This window comes from Sorex fumeus, unplaced genomic scaffold (assembly GCF_029834395.1).
Source record: "Sorex fumeus unplaced genomic scaffold, SorFum_2.1 ptg000033l, whole genome shotgun sequence".
Lineage (NCBI taxonomy): Eukaryota > Metazoa > Chordata > Mammalia > Eulipotyphla > Soricidae > Sorex > Sorex fumeus.
The window spans coordinates 34571059-34589576 of record NW_026606090.1 but is presented as its reverse complement, the minus strand read 5'-3'; the positions used below and the strand labels follow the sequence as shown (position 1 = coordinate 34589576).

Here is an 18518-nt window from a genome sequence, read left to right as displayed (position 1 = left end):
AATGTTATTGGAATGGTGGTCAAGAAAAACAATACTTTCATTAATAACTATCTGACTCGCAGCTATTCATCAGATGTCTTAATATGGGTGAGACAGTCCTAAGAGGGAGTTAGTACAGTCAGAGCTGAATGCAGGAGTGGCCAGTGATAGCCCTAATCTCATCTCAGACTTTCTCAATTTGACACAGTTCTCATAAACTGGAAACAATTTACTAGAAAGGATTTTAAAATACGCTTTCGGTGGAAAATAATTTAAAATTCTTTTCATATAAGAAGGAAGTGATGATTATGAAGATGTTGCTCAGAAATATGCATATACTTCACACCACTGAACTGTAAACCTTTTTTTTTTTTTTTTTTTTGCTTTTTGGGTCATATCCGGCAATGCACAGGGATTACTCCTGGCTCTGCACTCAGGAATTACTCCTGGCGGTGCTCAAGGGACCATATGGGATGCTGGGAATCGAACCCGGGTTGGCCGCATACAAGGCAAACGCCCTACCCACTGTACTATTGCTCCAGTCCCAGAACTGTGAACTTTTAAAAAGGTCAAATGACCAGTTCTAATACATGTGTTCCTGTCAGTAAAATTTTTAAGTAAATTATGAAATTAATCTTTAAACAATCTACCTTCGCTCATATAATGCCCATCTTATATCTTATGGAGAATGGGCTGGAGCGATAGCACAGCAGGTGGGGTGTTTCCCTTGCATGTGGCCAACCTGAGTTCAATTCCTCTGTCCCTCTCGAAGAGCCGGGAAAGCTCCTGAGAGTATCCCGCCTGCACGGCAAAGCCTGGCAAGCTCCCCATGACGTATTCAGTATGCCACAAACAGTAATCATAAGTCTCACAATGGAGACGTTCCCGGTGCCCACTAGAGCAAATGGATGAGCAATGGGAGAACAGCGCTACAGCGTCACAGTGCATGTTGTGCTGTGCACCTGCGTGTGTTGACTTTTTATTGATTGAGGCACCATGTGACTTACTGTTAATGATAGTTCGCACGTACATAATTCCCACATGGTGCTCCCTCCCTACCGCTCCCTGCTCACCCTACCCCACCCCACCCCACCCATAACAGACAGGAAGACTCGGTTTTGCGGATAAGTTTTCCCATTGTACTGTCTTTGGTCATTTGCTGCTCTATTGCTCTGCATCTCTGAGCACCACATATGAGAGAATCATTCTCTATCTGTCCCTTTCCTTCTAACCAACTTCACAAAGTACTTTATCTTCTGTTTCCATCGATGTCATTGCAAACTGCATAGTTTTGTTCTTTCTTGGCGCTAAAAGCATTTTGAACTGCAGAAGGAAGAAGTGAAACTAAATCCAGATGATCAATTACATAATGTTGCTTGGGATTTGAAGTTAACTAGTTGAACATTCAAAAGCTATTAAAATAGCAAGAGAGTTAAAGAGTTAAGTTGGATAGTAGCACAAAGATCTGGGAGAACTTCACACCTATTTTAATAGACAAATTAACAACAAATGAAAAGCGTTCAAGACAATTCCAAGACACCAATTCCAGAGAAACCACTGTCAACCTGACTAGATTATTAAGATAAAAACAGCTGAGAAATAGAAACTGTAGTTTGAGCATTCTCTAACATCCAGCCTCTGACAATACCAACCTGGAATACACGCCAGATACTTGAACCAAGGAAGAAAAACAAATGCCAGCTACATCAAACTTTCCCTAATGAGCTAGCCCTCACTTTCCCCAGAGAGGTTACTCAGTTTACCAATCCTACCTGTTCTACCCTCGCAGCTTTTCTGCGAGAAGGTAAAAATAATTTCTTTTCCATTTGATAGAACTAAAGAAACATCTGGAGAATGAGAGTTTCTTCTAAAACTCCGCCTTGCTCTAGGAAAGCAGAACTGAGGGAAATTAAACCCTTTACAAATTTCATGCCTCCAGGCAGCGTGGTGAGCGCCGACCTTCCCTCTGTTTTGGATCTTGGTACCACAGGCAAGTCAGACTCGAGCTCTCTCTGATCTATAGAAAAGGTCAGCTGGTATTTCCAGATCAATCTCTGTGGTATTACATTTGCTAAAACAGCAGCTCAAATTAATCTCTGCTGTTCAACATTCACAAGGCAAGCCTGGCTTTCCCCGACACTCACACAGTTTGGGGGGGCGGGGGAAGCTGAGTCAGAATGTTACTGGAGTATATGTACATGCATTTTTTTATATCCTTTAAGGTTCTTTTTCCTATTAAAACCCTTAGAACCTTATCAAAAAATATTTCAGCCTTTGCAGATTAAACAGAATTTTCCATTAAAAGAAACATAATCAATTTCAGCAGGACGGGGGAGGGAAGTACTTGGAAAAGCAGAGTATATTTATTTCCACTAAAATGTGTAGATTTAGACAACCTTACTCTCGTTGTCCTTTAAATTTAAACTATATATTTATTTTTCATTTTAAATAGTATGTTATGTTTTAATTTCTAATCTAGGGATATTATGGTTTACAAAAAAAACTTATTTTATTTTACTTCTGGCTACTTAATCTGTAAAATACAGCTCGGGAAAAAACCACATTCATAAAACCTGTTGGTAAAAAGATAAGCAGTTTATTTAATATCTAATTAAATGTGGTCACCAGAGAAATCACAGCTTATGAAACTTTATCAGAAAAAGATTAATCCATTTCAGGCTTAACTCAAATGTCATAAGAGAACTCATGAATTTAGATAGGAATCCACTTATTATCCAAAGACATTTTCATATTAAGTAAGAAGAGTCCATATTGCTGGCTATATTTATATTTAACTTCAATGAAATTCATATACTTTGTAGCTATCACAGAGTTCAGGGACAATTTCAAACTAGGATAATGTAACAGGGAGTCTTCTTTTCCCATTTGTCAAAATTTGTATAGTGTTCAAAAACACCATTTGAATTTATAGAAACCAATTCTTCACAAATACAAAAAAAATCACATAGACTTGGCATTTTAATTCAAAACAAACAATTAAAAAAAAACAATTGAACACCTGTTTCAGGCACTGGGGAAATAAAGGTAGGGAAATTAATTCCTTTCTTTTGAAGAATTTTAAAAGTGAGAGACGAACCTTAAATAAGTAGCCACTGATATCATTATTGTAACAGGACCGAGGCTGCTTATTTTCCCCTAATCGAGTCTTCTTTCCTTAGTCACACTTCCTCCACAAGAACTAATTTTGATCTGGACGTGGGTGACCCAGCATAAAGGCTAGATGCATTCCCCAGCCTGCCTGGAATCAGAGGGCCCAGTGACTAGTTCAGGCCAACGGGAAATGTGGCCGGGGGGTTGGTGCTCCTTGCAGGCGGAATCTTTAAAGGACTGGATATTCTCTTTCTGCTGTTTCCGAGGAAATGAGCTGTCTAAGATCATGGGGAGAAGGGTCACATGCTATCGTGACAGACTACAAAGCAACAAGCCTGCACTTGGATACATAAAAAAGAAAGGAAATTAACTTATGTTTATAAACTGCTGGTTTTAGACTCAATTATGAGTAGTAGCACCAGACTCTAATTAATATCTGAGGTATTAAGACAAACTTCTTTGTCCGAGCAGTTTGATGCTGGAAAATGTTCCATTAAAATGAAGAATCAGGGGCAGGAGCGATAGTACAACAGGTAAGCTGTACTATCTTTCCTTGCATGTGGCTGACCCAGGTTCGATCCTCAGCATCCCAAATGGTCACCTGGTGCTGTCAGGAACAAATCCTGAGAGCAGAACCAGGGGTCACCCCTGAGCATTGCTGGGTGTAACCCCAAAACTGAAAAAAGGTCTAAAACTCAACTTGAAAATTTCACAAATCATGATGCGTTAATAAAATTTAGTAAGAAAACCATTAATAAAATGAAGAAAGTTTAATTTCTAGCTTTACTGTGTAAGATAAAACATAAAATCATGATAATAATCAGTTTTGGGGAAGAAGTGTCTGTGTGAGTGGGGTCTCTGATTTCTCGGAATCCAGCCTGTGACGCCAACAGTCTTCTGGAGGGAAGGGCAGGCTGGGGAGGATGCTCCTTGCGTTCTGAGATCCTCCAGTCCTGGGTTTCTCAACGTTTCCTTCCTTCGTTCAATTCCTCTCTATCTCCTATGCGGTTCCATCTCTCCCACTGCCCACCACCAGAGAGGACTGCAGAGAGAAGGGTCCTCAGCCGCTAGGGACCTCACCCAATCTCCAGGCCTTAGAAACCAAGGCATGACCAACTACCCAGTCCCTCCCTCCAACTCCAGCCAGAGAGTCCCTTCACCAGCCAACTCCACACCTGGAGCCGGAAACATGGGCTACGCCTCACCTTTGCTTGGGCACATACTAGTCTGGTCAATCCAAAAAGCTCCAATAAAGTCCTGCCCTTTAGCACAAGCATGACCCCATGGGAAGTCCTTTTCAGAGGCGCACACCGCAGAACTAACCTAAAGGACTAGAAATGAGACAGACAATGCCCAAAAGTGGAGAGAGAGTATGAGGAAAACTGTCTGCCATGGAGGCAGGGGGAGAGTGGGAAAGAGGGGAGGTCTACTGGGGATATTGGAAGTGGGGAATGTGCACTGGTGGAGGGACAGGTGTTTGATCATTGTGTGATTGTAACCCAAACATGAAAGTTTGTAACTATCTTGTGATGATTAAGTAAAATCCAAAAAGAAAAAAGAAAAAAAGAATTCTTTTGATAGGATATCCTTATGTACCCCTGAACCCCCAAACAATTACTTTAAAAAAGACAGACAAAGAAATAGGCAGCAACTGGAAATCTCAGTGGGCCCCACCAAAACTACAACCCAAAAGCTAAGGACGGGTCCATTGGAAGGCCGGCCACCAAGGCTGAGAAGGCTATCGGGGTGGACAGTCCCCTCCTAGCTGCAGGGCAGAAGCAGAGGAGAGAGGGCCGCCCCTGAGGAGATCTTCCATCAACGGTGCCTTCTCGTTAGATTTTCAAGGTGTCCAAGAATTAGGAGTCAGGCAGGTGGATCTGTACTAGTCCTCAGGGTTGTAAAAGGAGTTAAATGCAAACAGTTTCCTTATTTCCCACTGTTCCAATTTCTGTTACACAGATAAAGGGTCAACCATTTACTGAGGATTAAAAGTATGCTAAGAATCTGGGACCCAAAAGCAATGTCACTAGCATTTTGAAGGATTTGTCTGTAAGACAACAAATAAACTCTAGGTAAAAATGTGGACTCATTCCCATAAATAATGAAATGACCCATTACTAGGAATAACTTAATTGGGGGTCATGATTGAAAGAGGGACAAATAAAGCACAAAATGACCTACAAAAAAATGGGCCAGTGTCACTCTGAGAATCAGCATCCCCTGGCATAAGAGCTGCCGCGAAGGATGGCACGGTTCCTAGGTCATTTCGGTCTCTGTGACTCAATTCACGTGGCAGGAAGTGTGAGCCTTTGGCCTTTCCCCTCCTGTCTCCTCTCCCCAAACAGAAACCCTCAGTGGCCACAGTATCAGCAATATCCCCCTAAACACACACACACACACACACACACACACACACACATGAATACACATGCATGCACACACATGACACATACACTGACACCCACACACATGCATACCCATGCACATACACATGCACACACATACACATACACATTCACACACACATGCACACACATGCTCCCACATATAAACACACACACACACACACACACACACTCCCACACTCCCACACTCCCCTTCCCCCAATGCCTTGGCTTTTGCTCATAAAGACAGATAAAGGAGATGTAGGATAAAGAAGCAGAGCACAGGGCAGCACATCCGAGCCGGTGCTCACTCACGTTGGTTCCCAAGGCCAGCACAGAACTGCACGGTTTGCTTTCGTGCACTGTGTTTGCAACGTCAGTAAATACGGTTCCCATTCCTCCTGCAACAGCAGCTATAAATTACATATGGGGAGCGTTTGGCTCCTCTGCTCTCAGGAAAGGGCTTGGCAAGAGTGACCAAGGCCCCTGGAGAGCAGGTCGGTGGCTGGAAGGGAACGACTTCTTTAACTCATGTCTCAAATTAATTAGCCAAGTCAATGAGCACCTACTGAGGACCAACTCCGGCAAGCAGAACTAGGCATGTTTTGTTCAAAACAAAGCAGTAAAATCAAAACAAGAATCCTTGCCCTTCTGCACCCATTTTCAAGGGAAATTCAGCCACTGTCCACAATATCTGAGTCCCGAGCTCTCAAACCATCTGTGGCTGAGCACTTTAAGTGTAAATAAGAAGGAAACAGAGGCACAACGATATGGTAATAATGACTGTTATTATTGTATTTACTATGTGTCATTTTTCTAAATACTGTACAAATGTTAGCTCATCAAATAGTCATAAAAATGTTAATAGTTACTTTTCTATTGAATTCTATCCTTCACAATTTTTAAGCTTCAAATGAAGATAGGTTTTACGATGAGGTTAAAATTAAATTATTAAATCAACTAGATGACCTTCTAGAAAGAGTGAAACTGGAGAGACAGCAGAGATCAGAAAGGCCGTGTGATGATGTGATGATTCCAGGAGACTATCCACAGGTCAAAGCAAGAGACCTAGAAGTCTCTCCCTCACAGGTCCCAGGAAGCAAAACAACAGCTGTGACATCACCACTCAGCTCAGCTTTTAGCCCCCAGAGCTGTCGAACAATAGATTCCAGGGCACCAATCTGTGATCCCAGGTGACAGTCCAGGGCTCTAGTGAAGGGATGTAGGTGTCATCCTGAGGCTGTCACAGGGAAAGCCCTGGAGACGGGGTGACAGAGATAGCGCCTGGAGAGAAAGCCAAAGAGCTCGGTGAACACCCAAACCAGTGACCAAGAGAGACGGTCCAAGTTCATATCGCCCCAAGCGTGTCTGTTGGTACTGAAGTCCGACCTTTGGCCAAATAAAAAGCCACACTGTCCAGGGGTGGCCGAAAGCATCACTCGTGCTGCCACTGAAGGGGACTGTAACTAGCAGCAGGGACACCATGACAGGGAGAGGTAGTGCGAATGCTGGCGAGGCATGTGGAAAAGCAGCTGCCCTGCGTGGCCCAATTAAACATGCCGTTAAATTCTTTGTGGCTTCAAAGAGATCTCTTTCAAAGAATAATTCCAAGTATGTATTTTCAACGAACTTTAAACATTTCCTCTAGTGCAAGCCTTACAGATTTTTGTACTTCATTTAACTGGAAATAAAGCTCAAGTATGATATATTTCACCACAGAGAGTAACATCTCAGAAAAGCCAAATGCACACAATTAGAAAAAAGATGCAAACCCAGACCCAACAATAACATCTTAGGAGGGGACAAAGAATTACATAAGGGAGAAAAATTCCACTCAAGCTTTGCTATATTAATTCAGAATAATCTCAGCCTTGAATAGCTCAGTTATTTCTAACAAAAAAACACAAAAGAATTTTTAAAATTTCAGGTCCTGTCTCTTCCCATGTCATATCTTTCTGCTGGGCCCCACATGCATATGTAGAACACCCATTCAATCATACCAACATTTAAAATATAGTTTTTCTGCTTTTGTTGTATGGATGCATTTCTAATAAGATTAATGTAGCTTATATTTACAGAATACTCACTATATCCTAGCTGTGCCAAGTGCGTTACATCTCGTCGACTTCTCCCCCTAAAGACTGCCAAGTAGATCTCGTCATTTTCCCCACTTTGTACATAAGCAAATCAAGTCCTGGCAAGGTTTATTTTTATATCTTTTTTATTATTATTGAAATAATCACCGTGAGATACAGCTACAAAGCTTTCATGATTAAGTTTAGTCATACAACGATCAAACACCCATCCATCCATGAGTGCGCATTCTCCACCACCAATGTCCCCAGTATCCACCCATCCCATTCTACCCTCGCCCTGCCTCTACAGCAGAAAATTTCCCTCTTAACTCTCTCTCTACTTTGGGGCCTTCTGTCTTGTAATGCAGATACCGGGAGATGTGTGCTGAACATAGATAAAGGACGAAGCATGACGACCTCTCAGTCGCAAGTCCTGGCAAGGTTAAACTACTCGTTCTGGCCTAGCGGCCAGTAAGTCCAAAGCCAGGATCTGAACCTGTTCTTGCTGGCTGGCAGCTGTGATCACTTCGCTGCTAACCTCCAGCATCCATGTGAATGAAAAAACTTGCACAGGACTTCTGACCAAGAAAGGATAAAACTCAAGAGGAAAAGTTCCCCTGCTGGACTAGACAGAGAAACTCCTGAGGGTGGGAAGATGTGGGAGCACACACCATCTTTTGAAGTGAGTCCAAACGCAGGCATTTGCACTCATGATTGGTCCCAGGCACAGTGTCAACACAAATATAAGATTTCAGAGTAGGGGAAAATGGGCCTATAACCTCTCCAGATGTTTTCTGGGAGAGCAAGCTTGATTGAGAACAGAAAAATGTTCAAGGAAACAAAGCAGGTCTGGTTAACAACTTCCTGTTGGGTGTTACCTTCGATGCCTTCACCGCCAAGGACAGTTTTCCATCCTGGCGTTTAGAAAACTTGGCTTTATCACCTAAATCGTAATGAGCTCAGACACAAAAGGGGGTAGGAAATGACACACTGCACTTCTCCCAACAGGAACCACTGTAGTATGCTTTTTTCATTGTTTTAATAAAAGATTAGAGAAACAATTTTTTTTCCTTTAAGTGTCAAAAATCAGATGGGCTGGTCACGTAATGAGATTTAAAGACGACCGCTGGACTAGAGCTGTTACCGACTGGATTCCACGGGATGTCAAAAGACCACGTGGCCGCCCACCTTCCAGATGGTCAGACTTCTTCGTCAAGATCATGAACGATCGGTTTGAGGCCCTTCATGTTCCCGGAGCGAACAGATGCCATTGGGCTACACTAGCACGCGACAGGGACAAATGGAGATGTTACTGGCGCCCGCTCGAGCAAATCGACGACTAACGGGAAGTTAAGTGATAAGTGAAGTGTCTAAATGCCTTACATTCTGGGCCCTGCTGGCTAAATATGAAGGTACCAAAATAAATGGGAACATTTCCATTTGCTGGCCTTTGTTATAATCTGTGTGTAACACAGAAAGCAAGCGTTTCCACCCAGTATCTGAAACCAAAGTTGTGAATCTTCCCTTCCTCGGGCTGCACCATCCGAACCCTCCATATCTCTCACCAAGAGAACGGAGGAAATTTGCATTCTGTGATGAGGAAGGACTGTGTGTAACCATCTGTTCTGTCACTGAGCCACCATCTTAGAGACCTATTCTCTGTTGAGTGGGTGACAGTTGACAGAAGAGTGGTATGAGGACGGTGAGGCCACCAAAGGGAATTCGCATGCTGACAGCCCCGCCCCCGCCTCATCGATGAGCAATTACAGAGCATACTTCAGCTTGGAAAACCTAAACATCTCAAACGTGGTTAAGAAACTCAGACTAATGTGAAAATGCAACATGCTCACTGCTTTACAGACGCCTTTTTACCACGACAGGCTGAGGCCAACTTTAATTCGGAAGGTATCCATGTGCAGACAGAGGCAATCAAGAATGATTTAAAAAACTAGAAAGTCTGTCTCGTTTATCTCCCTTGAATTTTTTCTAAAAAGCAGTTACCTGCTTTTCTAGAAAGTTCCCATAAGATATAATTACAATGCTTTATCTTTCTGATCTTCTTCTGCGATGATTTATAAATGCCTGTCATGAAAACACTATGATGAAGAAATACTTCCTAAACTATTTAATTGCTTAATTTAACAAATAAAATTCTGATGAACCCAAACTAGATCCTGTGCTGTGCTCATGTGATAAATTATCGGCCATTCTAAAACCCCTGATAGTCTCTTAACTGATAATTAAATGCCAGGATCTGTCCTTATCAATGACTAAGCCAAGGGTAAGTCACTGGCTTCCAATCTCCTTGGCTTCTCAAATGTGTCCTGTTCTCAGCCATAAGAGCCCTCTGCAAGAACACTTTTAGATCTTTATTTACTAAATAGCAAAGAGAAACAAAGATGTGTACGTTCTGGAAGAGCACTGCTGAATTCCCCAAGCAAAGTGACTGCACACTCTCTGAGATTTCTACTTTCCTTGGTGGCTCGGCATGAAGAGAGGCGTTTCAGAGTGTGGCTTCATTTTTGCCTTGCCTCCCCCAACTAGCATGCAGATACGTATCCTTCAACTTCTTATTTTGCTTTCATTTGGGGAGCCACACCCAATGGTGCTCAGGGGTTACTCTTGGCTGGCACTCAGGGCTCACTCCAGGGAGGCTTGACGGACCATATGGGGTGCCAGGGATCAAAACTGGGTCAGCAAGGCCAACGTCATACATGATGCACTTTTTCTCCAGCCCCTGTATTTTTTTTTAATTCTACTGAGTTTAGGTTATTAAAAAAAAAAACTTTTACAAATATAATTTTTTTTTTGCTTTTTGGTCACTCCTGGCAATGCACAGGGGTGACTCCTGGCTCTGCACTCAGGAATCACTCCTGGCGGTGCTCGGGGGGACCATATGGGATGCTGGGAATCAGACTCGGGTTGGCCACATGCAAAGCAAACATCCTATCCGCTGTGCAATTGCTCCATCCCAAACTTACTTATTTTTTAAGTTTGTTTTAGGCACCACTAATAGTGTTAATGACATGGTCTCATAAAAATACCTCCCAGCCCCTCATACTTCAGCTGAGTGTCTGCTTCCTTCACCTGTCCCCAGTGCTTCCTCCCTGCCAGCTCACTCCTGTGGCAAAATTCCTACTGAAGACCAGATTTGACTTTTCCAATTTTGATTGTCTTTGGGAATTGCTATTTCCCTACTCTGCTTCTCTAGATCCCACACAAAAGAAAGATCCTTCTCTGTCCCTCTCCTTCTAGCTCCACTCAGCATCATACTCTGCAGATCCAGCTAGCAGCAGCAAGTCGCATGGCATCTCTTCTTAAATTCCACGAGCAGTATTCCACTGTGTACGGGTACCAGTTTCTTTACCTAGTAAGCTGTTCTTGGACACTTTGGTCAATTGCTATTGTGAACAGTGCTACAATGAACACACAGTGCAAATGTTGTTTCTGAAGAGTTTTGGGACCCTTGAAATTGCTGGAAGTGAAGTCGAGAAGTGGAATTGCTATGAAATTAAAAGCTCAATTCCTAGATATTTTAGAAGTGTCTACATTCTTTTCAAGAAAGGTTGGGCCAATCGACACTCTCGGGCACAGTGCAGGAGTGTCCATTCCCCACATCTCTACCAACACCTGTAGTTTTGTTCTCTGTGATGTGTGCCAGTTTCACTGGTGTGAGGTGATGTCTTATTGTTTTGATTTTCATTTCCCTGAAGATTAAGTTATGCAGAGATTTTTTCCACATGCCTTTTGTTCATCTGTATGTCTTTCTTTGAGGAAGTTGCTACTCACATCTTCCTCCCATTTATGATGTGGCTTTTTTTTCTTGCTTAAGACATTGAATCACTGGAGATATCTCTAATCAATGTCATGAAGTGTTTCACGTATGTATTTCTCAATGTAATTTATGGGTTCCGACCTGAAATCAATATCTCAATCCATTTTGAACATACTTTTGTGCATAAAGTTGGAGAATGATCTGGGTTTTTGTTTTTGGCATGTGACTATTTTCAACATCATATGAAGATCCTTTCCATGCTCCACTTCATATCAAAGATTAACTGTCCATATATCTAGGAATCTGTCTCTGGACTCCAAATTCAATTCACTGGTCTGTGAGTCTGTTTTGTTCCAATACCACATAGTTTTGATGACTACAGTTTTATAATATAGTTTGAAGTTGCAAGAGAGAAGCCTCTGATCTTTGTTTTCCCTAAAACTGCTTGGGATATCTGAGGCAATTCAAGGTGGGGGAGGGAAAGAGATTACTCCACATGCATTTCTACAGCATTGCTTCTGCTTATTTTTAAATGCCATGGGTACTTTTTAATGGTGACTTCACTGAATACGTCTGATGCTTTAGGGAGGATTTTCATTTAGCAATATTAATGTTTCTCATCTATAGGCAGGGGATGTATTTCATTTCTTATTTTCCCCTTTTATTTCTTTGAGTAATGTTTCATTGTTTTTATTGTATAAATCTTTTAACTCTTTTATTAAGTAGATTCTTAGGTACCTGATTTTCTGAAGCACAATTGTGAATAGGATATTTTATTTACCTCACTTATATTTTATTTTGCTCGAGCGGGCCCAGTAATGTCTCCATTGGAGACTTTGTTGTTACTGTGTCTGGCATATCGAAGACACCACGGGGAGCTTGCCAGGCTCTGCCGTGCGGGCGAGATACTCTCGGTAGCTTGCCAGGCTCTCCGAGAGGGGCGGAGGAATCGAACTCGGGTCGGCCATGTTGGCTGCATGCAAGGCAAACGCCATACCGCTGTGCTATCGCTCCAGCCAATCTGCATACAGAAAAGTCGTGAGTTTTTGCGCACTGATTTTGTAGTCTGCCACTTTAGGGTACAAGACTATTGTTTCTAGAAGCTTTTCTGGGGCTAGAGCTATAGCACTTGCCTTGCACGCATTCAACCTGGTTTCAATCCCCAGCAACACATATGGTCCCTGAGTCCACTAGGAGTGATATCTGAGCACAGAACCAGGATTAAGACATGAACACTCCTGGGTGTGGCCCCCTCAAAACAAATAGCTTTTCTGTGGGATCTTTACAATTTTCTATAGTATTATGCCATCTCTACATTGTGAGAATTTGACTTCTTTTCTGATCTAGATGGCTTTAATATCTAAATTTGTTATTTTAATAACATTTCTTCATATTAAATCAGCCAAAGACAGATACAGGAAGACACCAGGGCACTAGTGCTCTGATCCTTCTGGGCATCTCAAGCAGGAATTTCTCCAAGGCTCCATGAGGGGTAAGCAATGTGCTAATATAGTGCCTGTGTTTGAAAAATTTGTCAGAGTAAGGTAATTTTTTTCCTTAATGAGATATCACCCCCAAGACGGGGTGGGGGGGAGCCCGGGTTTCACAAAATCTATAGCTGCCTCTTGTAAGCTCTCAGTCCCTATATCTGCATCCTGAATTATACGTTAAGAGCAAAACACAATAATTTTTACAGGTGGAACAAAAAATAAATCAACTAAAAATAAGACTGTGTCCTGCCCTGGAAGGGACTGTTTCAACAGTGTTCTTCCACCGCTCATTAAGCCTGTGTCTCTCACCTAAAGTAACCACTTCTGCAAGTGGCACTCCAGAGAAGGATCCGTTAATGAGGGGTTGACATCCGGAATAAAAGGCTCAGCTATAACAACAAAAATATGTGTTTCATTAAACACAAAACTGAACTGGGAAAAACCAGCCAAGAGGCAGGTGTATCAGTTAAGAAATCCCCTTGAGGTCTTTAACTTCCACATTGAATTGCACTGAATCTTTCTATACTAATTACCTATTATTGAAGACTAAAGAATAAAAACAAATAATTCGCCATGGCAGCAGAGAGAGTGCAGATGTTGTGAGGGAAAGAACAGAGAATATGACGTCTAAAATCAGGCAAAAGACATGATAAATTCCCAAATTTTCAAATACAAATATTTTTGTACTCCAAGGATTAAGAAGGCAAGGGAATTTTCCCAGGGTAGAGGGGGCCAATTTTTTTGTTTAGTTTGGACTAAGAAATAAATTTCAGATTTAAAACTAAGTGCTACGTTCTAATTTATTAAATTCATGTAAATTTTCTGGAGGCAGATATCCTCATTTTTCAAAATTTCTTGCATCAGATTACACTAAAAATTAAAATGATTTTCATATGAAGAATGTGCTCACTGAATGCTACATGGTCAGGCGTTCAACTTCCTTGTCTCTATGTTGTGTTTTAGCCACCAAGGTCTTCATCTCTTGCCCTCTGACTGACATTCTGAAGAGGTGTTGGTAAAGAGATGCGTCTTCCCTCATGTCCTTTCCTCTACACATTTCCCTTAAGAACATACTCCCCATCTCTCTGGAAATCAGCGTCAGTACTGAAAGAAACTTTCAAATAGTGGAATCTGTGTAAAAATACAGTCATTAATATCTTCTTCATCGTTTTCTACTTTGCATTATTTTATCTTTTCCAAAAATTCAAACCAAGTATTTCTTCCAGAAAGAGTAAAAGCCTTAGAATTGATAAAATTCTTCAGAGTTTATGTTATGATCATGAACTTCAGAGGAATTTCCTATAGATTAATGAATGATGTACTTGCAAAATGGCATTTCTTATTCTCCTGGAATATGGTTTATATTCGTAAAATCCTTGGAGTTTTAAGAATAACATATACAATTTACACATAGTAGCCCACTGGTAATTAACTAAGATTAAGGTACAAATTGTGAGAGTAAATTTACTAAACACACAAGTGCTAACAAGTTTCAAATTACCGTATTTCTCATAAGAAAAGCTTTTTTTTTGCTCTTTGGGCCATGCCCGGCAATGCTCAGGGGTTGGTTACTCCTGGCTTTGAACTCAGGAAGTACTCCTGGTGGTGCACGGGGGACCATAAGGGATGCTGGGGATTGAACCCAGGTTGGCTGCGTGCAAGGCAAAAGCCCTACCCACTGCACTATTGCTCCAGCCCCAAGCAAAGCATTTTAAAAAGCTTGATGAATTCGCTTTTGTAAGGTGGTATCTATATGCGCTTCCTAGAAACTTTGAAAACCTTAAATATTTGCAATTGGCACATTTCACATCTATAAATTTCTAGTTGAAGTTACTAGACCAGGGGTTAGAAAGATAACAGAGTGGGTTGGGTGCCTGCCTTGTCCATAGGCGCCGGTCTGATCCTTCACCCCCTATACGGTACCCCAAGTGATGCCACGAATAAAACCTGGGCACTACCAGGTATTACTCCCCCCACAAAAATCCAAAAGAAGTTACTAGTCTATGTATCACATAATTTCATCACTAGAATCTGTGTAAGCAACTTAAAGTAAAATATTAACTCTTCTGTGAGACTAATATGTTGATGTCCCAAGTGGCAGACAGAGATTTATGAAAATACAATTCAGAAACCTTTGTCATACAAGAAATGTCAAACCACTTTCTCGTTTGCTCATTAAATGAAATGAAAATACAAAGAATTCCATGGGCACATTATTACTCCAGCCCTAGCAGGCTGAGGCCAGCACTGCAGTTTATGGTAATTAAACCACATTCAAGTGTGAGTCACTAGTGGTACACACTGGCCATCATGTTAATATGTAAAAGAAAAATCAACCCTGTCTCATATACCGTGATCTATAATTTACAGTTTATTCCAATTATAATCCATATCACCACAGAACAAAACTATGCAGTCATATTTTCCTTTTTGTGCTTTAGAAAACTGGCATCAATCTGTAATATAGTCAATGTGACTCTCCGAAATAAAACTTCATATTCTATCTATGTTTGCTCTCCAAGTACTAGTCACTTTGGATTAGCTTTTATACTAATCTCTGCGGTAATGTGGTTTTCTTGTTTAGAATTCTATTATTCCATATAGCCAGTTAACATATTCTCTAATGCAACAATAATACTTTTTAAATAAAATCAAAGCACAAACCAGAAGAAACAAAACAAAAAGTTACAATTTTTCATATTCATACTTTTTCATACTCTAGAATCATTTTAAAAGGACATGGATGGTGCATACTTAAGACAAATGAATGTGACCCCTATTATTTTGAAGTGGGTGGAACAGCTGATAAATCTGAACCTTCACCATATTCAACACTGAATAATTTAATAATTCAAATAATCACTTACTATTAGGCTGGAGTGATAGTACAGCGGGTAGGGCATTTGCCTTGCATGCAGCCGGGTCAGCCAACCTGAGTCGGATTCCTCCGCCCCTCTCCGAGAGCCCGGCAATCTACTGAGAGTATCTCATCCACACGGAAAAGCCTGACAAGCTACCCGTGACATAGATATGCCAAACACAGTAACAAGTCTCACAATGTTACTGGGCCCGCTCGAGCAAATCGATGAACAACGGGAGGACAGTGACAGTGACAGTGACTATTAGTCATCGGCAATGATTTTCAATGATGATTCTGACATCATTATTATGCATAATTATGGTTTACTTTGTAAAAGTCTGTCTTAGAAAATTTCTAAATAGATTTCAAAAATAAATACTGAGGGGCCAGAGTGATAGTACAGTGATTAGAGCACTTGCCTTGCAAGTGGCTGACACAGGTTTGGTCTCTGGTACGAATATGGTCCCCTCAGTGCCAGTAGGAGTGATCCCTGAGAAAAGAGCCAGGGGGAATCCTTGAACGCTGCCAGATGTGGTCCAAAAAACAACTTTTAGAACAATGAGCTTAAGTCTGTTTACATAAAAACTAACCTCCTTACAATACCAAAAACTGCAACCTTTGAAGTACTTTTAATATATAATATCCCCATAAAAAATTGATTTATTCATCAAAAAAGGCCCTCCCGTTGATCGTCGATTTGCTCGAGCGGGCCCAGTAACGTCTCCATTGGAGACTTTGTTGTTACTGTGTCTGGCATATCGAATACTCTCGGTAGCTTGCCGGGCTCTCCGAGAGGGACGGAGGAATCGAACTCGGGTCGGCCATGTTGGCCGCTTGTAAGGCGAATTCCCTACCCGCTGTGCTATCGCTCCAGCCCTTTACCTTTACCTTTACCATCAAAAAAAGCCTCACTGAAACTACCAAAACAAAGCATACCTGGAACTGTGCTGAAAAAGGTATTCCTTTTGGAAATCAGGAACGCACAGCTGTGTTTTTTCAAACTTTGAATGTTTTGATCATATCACTTTGGTGCTCTGAGAGCTCATTATTTGTGTGTTCAGTTAGTCATTGCTATAAGTCCTACCACAGGAAGAGAGCTGCAGAATGAAAGAATCCTGAGAACAAAATTTTCCATCCAAGTCACTCAGTTACTCAGAGGTGTGTAAGCCAGACTGAAAAAAAGACTCACCTCGCCTTGTTTGGGGATGCTGAACTTGGCCAGCCTGGCCTTGGCTCTGGCAGACTCCTGCTTGGCGGCTGGAAGGCCCCTGTACGGAGTGCAGTGCATGCTGGTTTCCGAGGGTGACTTAAGCTTTGGAGACGCATCAGGAGCCTGGTCTTGGCCGTCCATGGGCCGCACATACGCAGTCGGTTTCTGTTGGACCAGGCTGGGTTTCGAAGCCAGGGATGGAGGAAAGGTTTGGACACAGTGTCCTCCGCCTCTGTGCTTGGCTGCCATGGCAGGTGGCCTTTCCTGGGTCTGCAGACCCACCTCTACATTGCACACTTGTTTGGCCCGCGGCTGCTGTCTGCCAACACCATCTCCAAGCAAGGTCCTGAGAGAACCCTGTTGCGCTGAGTTGGAAGAAGAAGAAGAGGAGGATGAGGATGACAGGCTTGACACACAGTGATTCGATTGTTTATCATGGTTCTTTGGGTTAGCAGATTTGTGCAAATCAAGCAACCTGTGTCCATGCTTACTTGCTCTCTGTTGGCCATCAGAAGGTGGGTGCCCAGTCTTCTGCCAGCCCATGGTGCCCCTTTTACTCTGTGGCACGGGGACAGCTGCTGGTGTGGAAGATGCGGTGCTACAAACTGATGGGGGTGGGGGTGGGGCTCTTGAATCTGCAGCAAAATGTTCATCGATTTTGTTCACAGGAGTCTGAGGAATGCCAGGTTTAGGAACACCAACAAGATGACTCTGATTAGACCGATCAGTTAAAAAGTCCTTCATTTCATCGTAATTGCCTAACGTGTTCTGGATCCGATTGGAGAGTTCATCCCCTTTGTTAGTCTGGAGAAATAAAAAGACAACATCCACACAGTGTTAGAGATAACGGAAACACGGGAGTGATGAAGAGGAGCCTTCCTCAGCCACAGAGCTAGGGTCGCCACACTCAGAATGGAAACTGAGCATGGAAAGGAAAACAGGCACTGCTCGAAAGACGTGAGACAGCCCTCCACAGCACAGAAGAATCAGCTTCTCGTGAGCCTGGTGTCCATGAACATGGGCATTTCTCCTTGCTATCTTGTTACCACAGAGCTACAGAAACCAGGAAACTTACTATTGCACCTTCATTAAATAGTTTATGTTTCGTTTTTTAGGATTTTTTTCCTGATGTTTCTGTTTTTACGGTTGCATTGAGGACTTTCTTATAAATTACTGGACTCAAATTATGATGCTTCCAATTTCTAAATCTAAAATTATTACTGTCACAAACCCAGAGTGAAGGAAAAGAAAAGTTAAAGTTTAAAAGCTGAAAGTCTAAGAAGCAATTTAAGATCGTAGTATCTGGGGGATATCTTGTTTTGGAAAGGAACATGCATTTCTGATATCTGGTATCGCTTAGAGATGACCTGAAAGTTGCTCATGAGGAACTGCAGCCTAATCATGGCCCAGCATTATCCATATATGACAAATATGCAAGCTGAGCTCTTAGTAATGGTGTGTTTCCATAATAGGTTAGAGAGCATAATAAATGTGTTGACTTTAAAATCTATGCAAAGATCAAATCTATACTGTTGACAAATATCACAGCAAGACGTATCAATATTAAACAAAAATTACATTTTACCAAGGGAATAGGCAATATATCCATATGAACATGAATGTTTGTTGGGGGA

The 18518-nt window shown here is 41.9% G+C and overlaps 1 protein-coding gene across 2 annotated transcripts in view; it reads right to left on the bottom strand.

Annotated features, from left to right (window-relative positions):
• AFF3 (ALF transcription elongation factor 3) overlaps nucleotides 1-18518 on the bottom strand; it is a 601777-nt gene that overhangs the window by 480835 nt on the left and 102424 nt on the right. For both annotated transcript variants that reach the window (XM_056116650.1, XM_056116651.1), the window contains exons 4-5: nucleotides 17376-17688; nucleotides 16864-17249 (exon numbers count right to left, since the gene is read on the bottom strand). In XM_056116650.1, the coding sequence (XP_055972625.1) occupies nucleotides 16864-17249; nucleotides 17376-17688 (699 nt within the window). The remainder of the gene's footprint in view (nucleotides 1-16863; nucleotides 17250-17375; nucleotides 17689-18518) is intronic.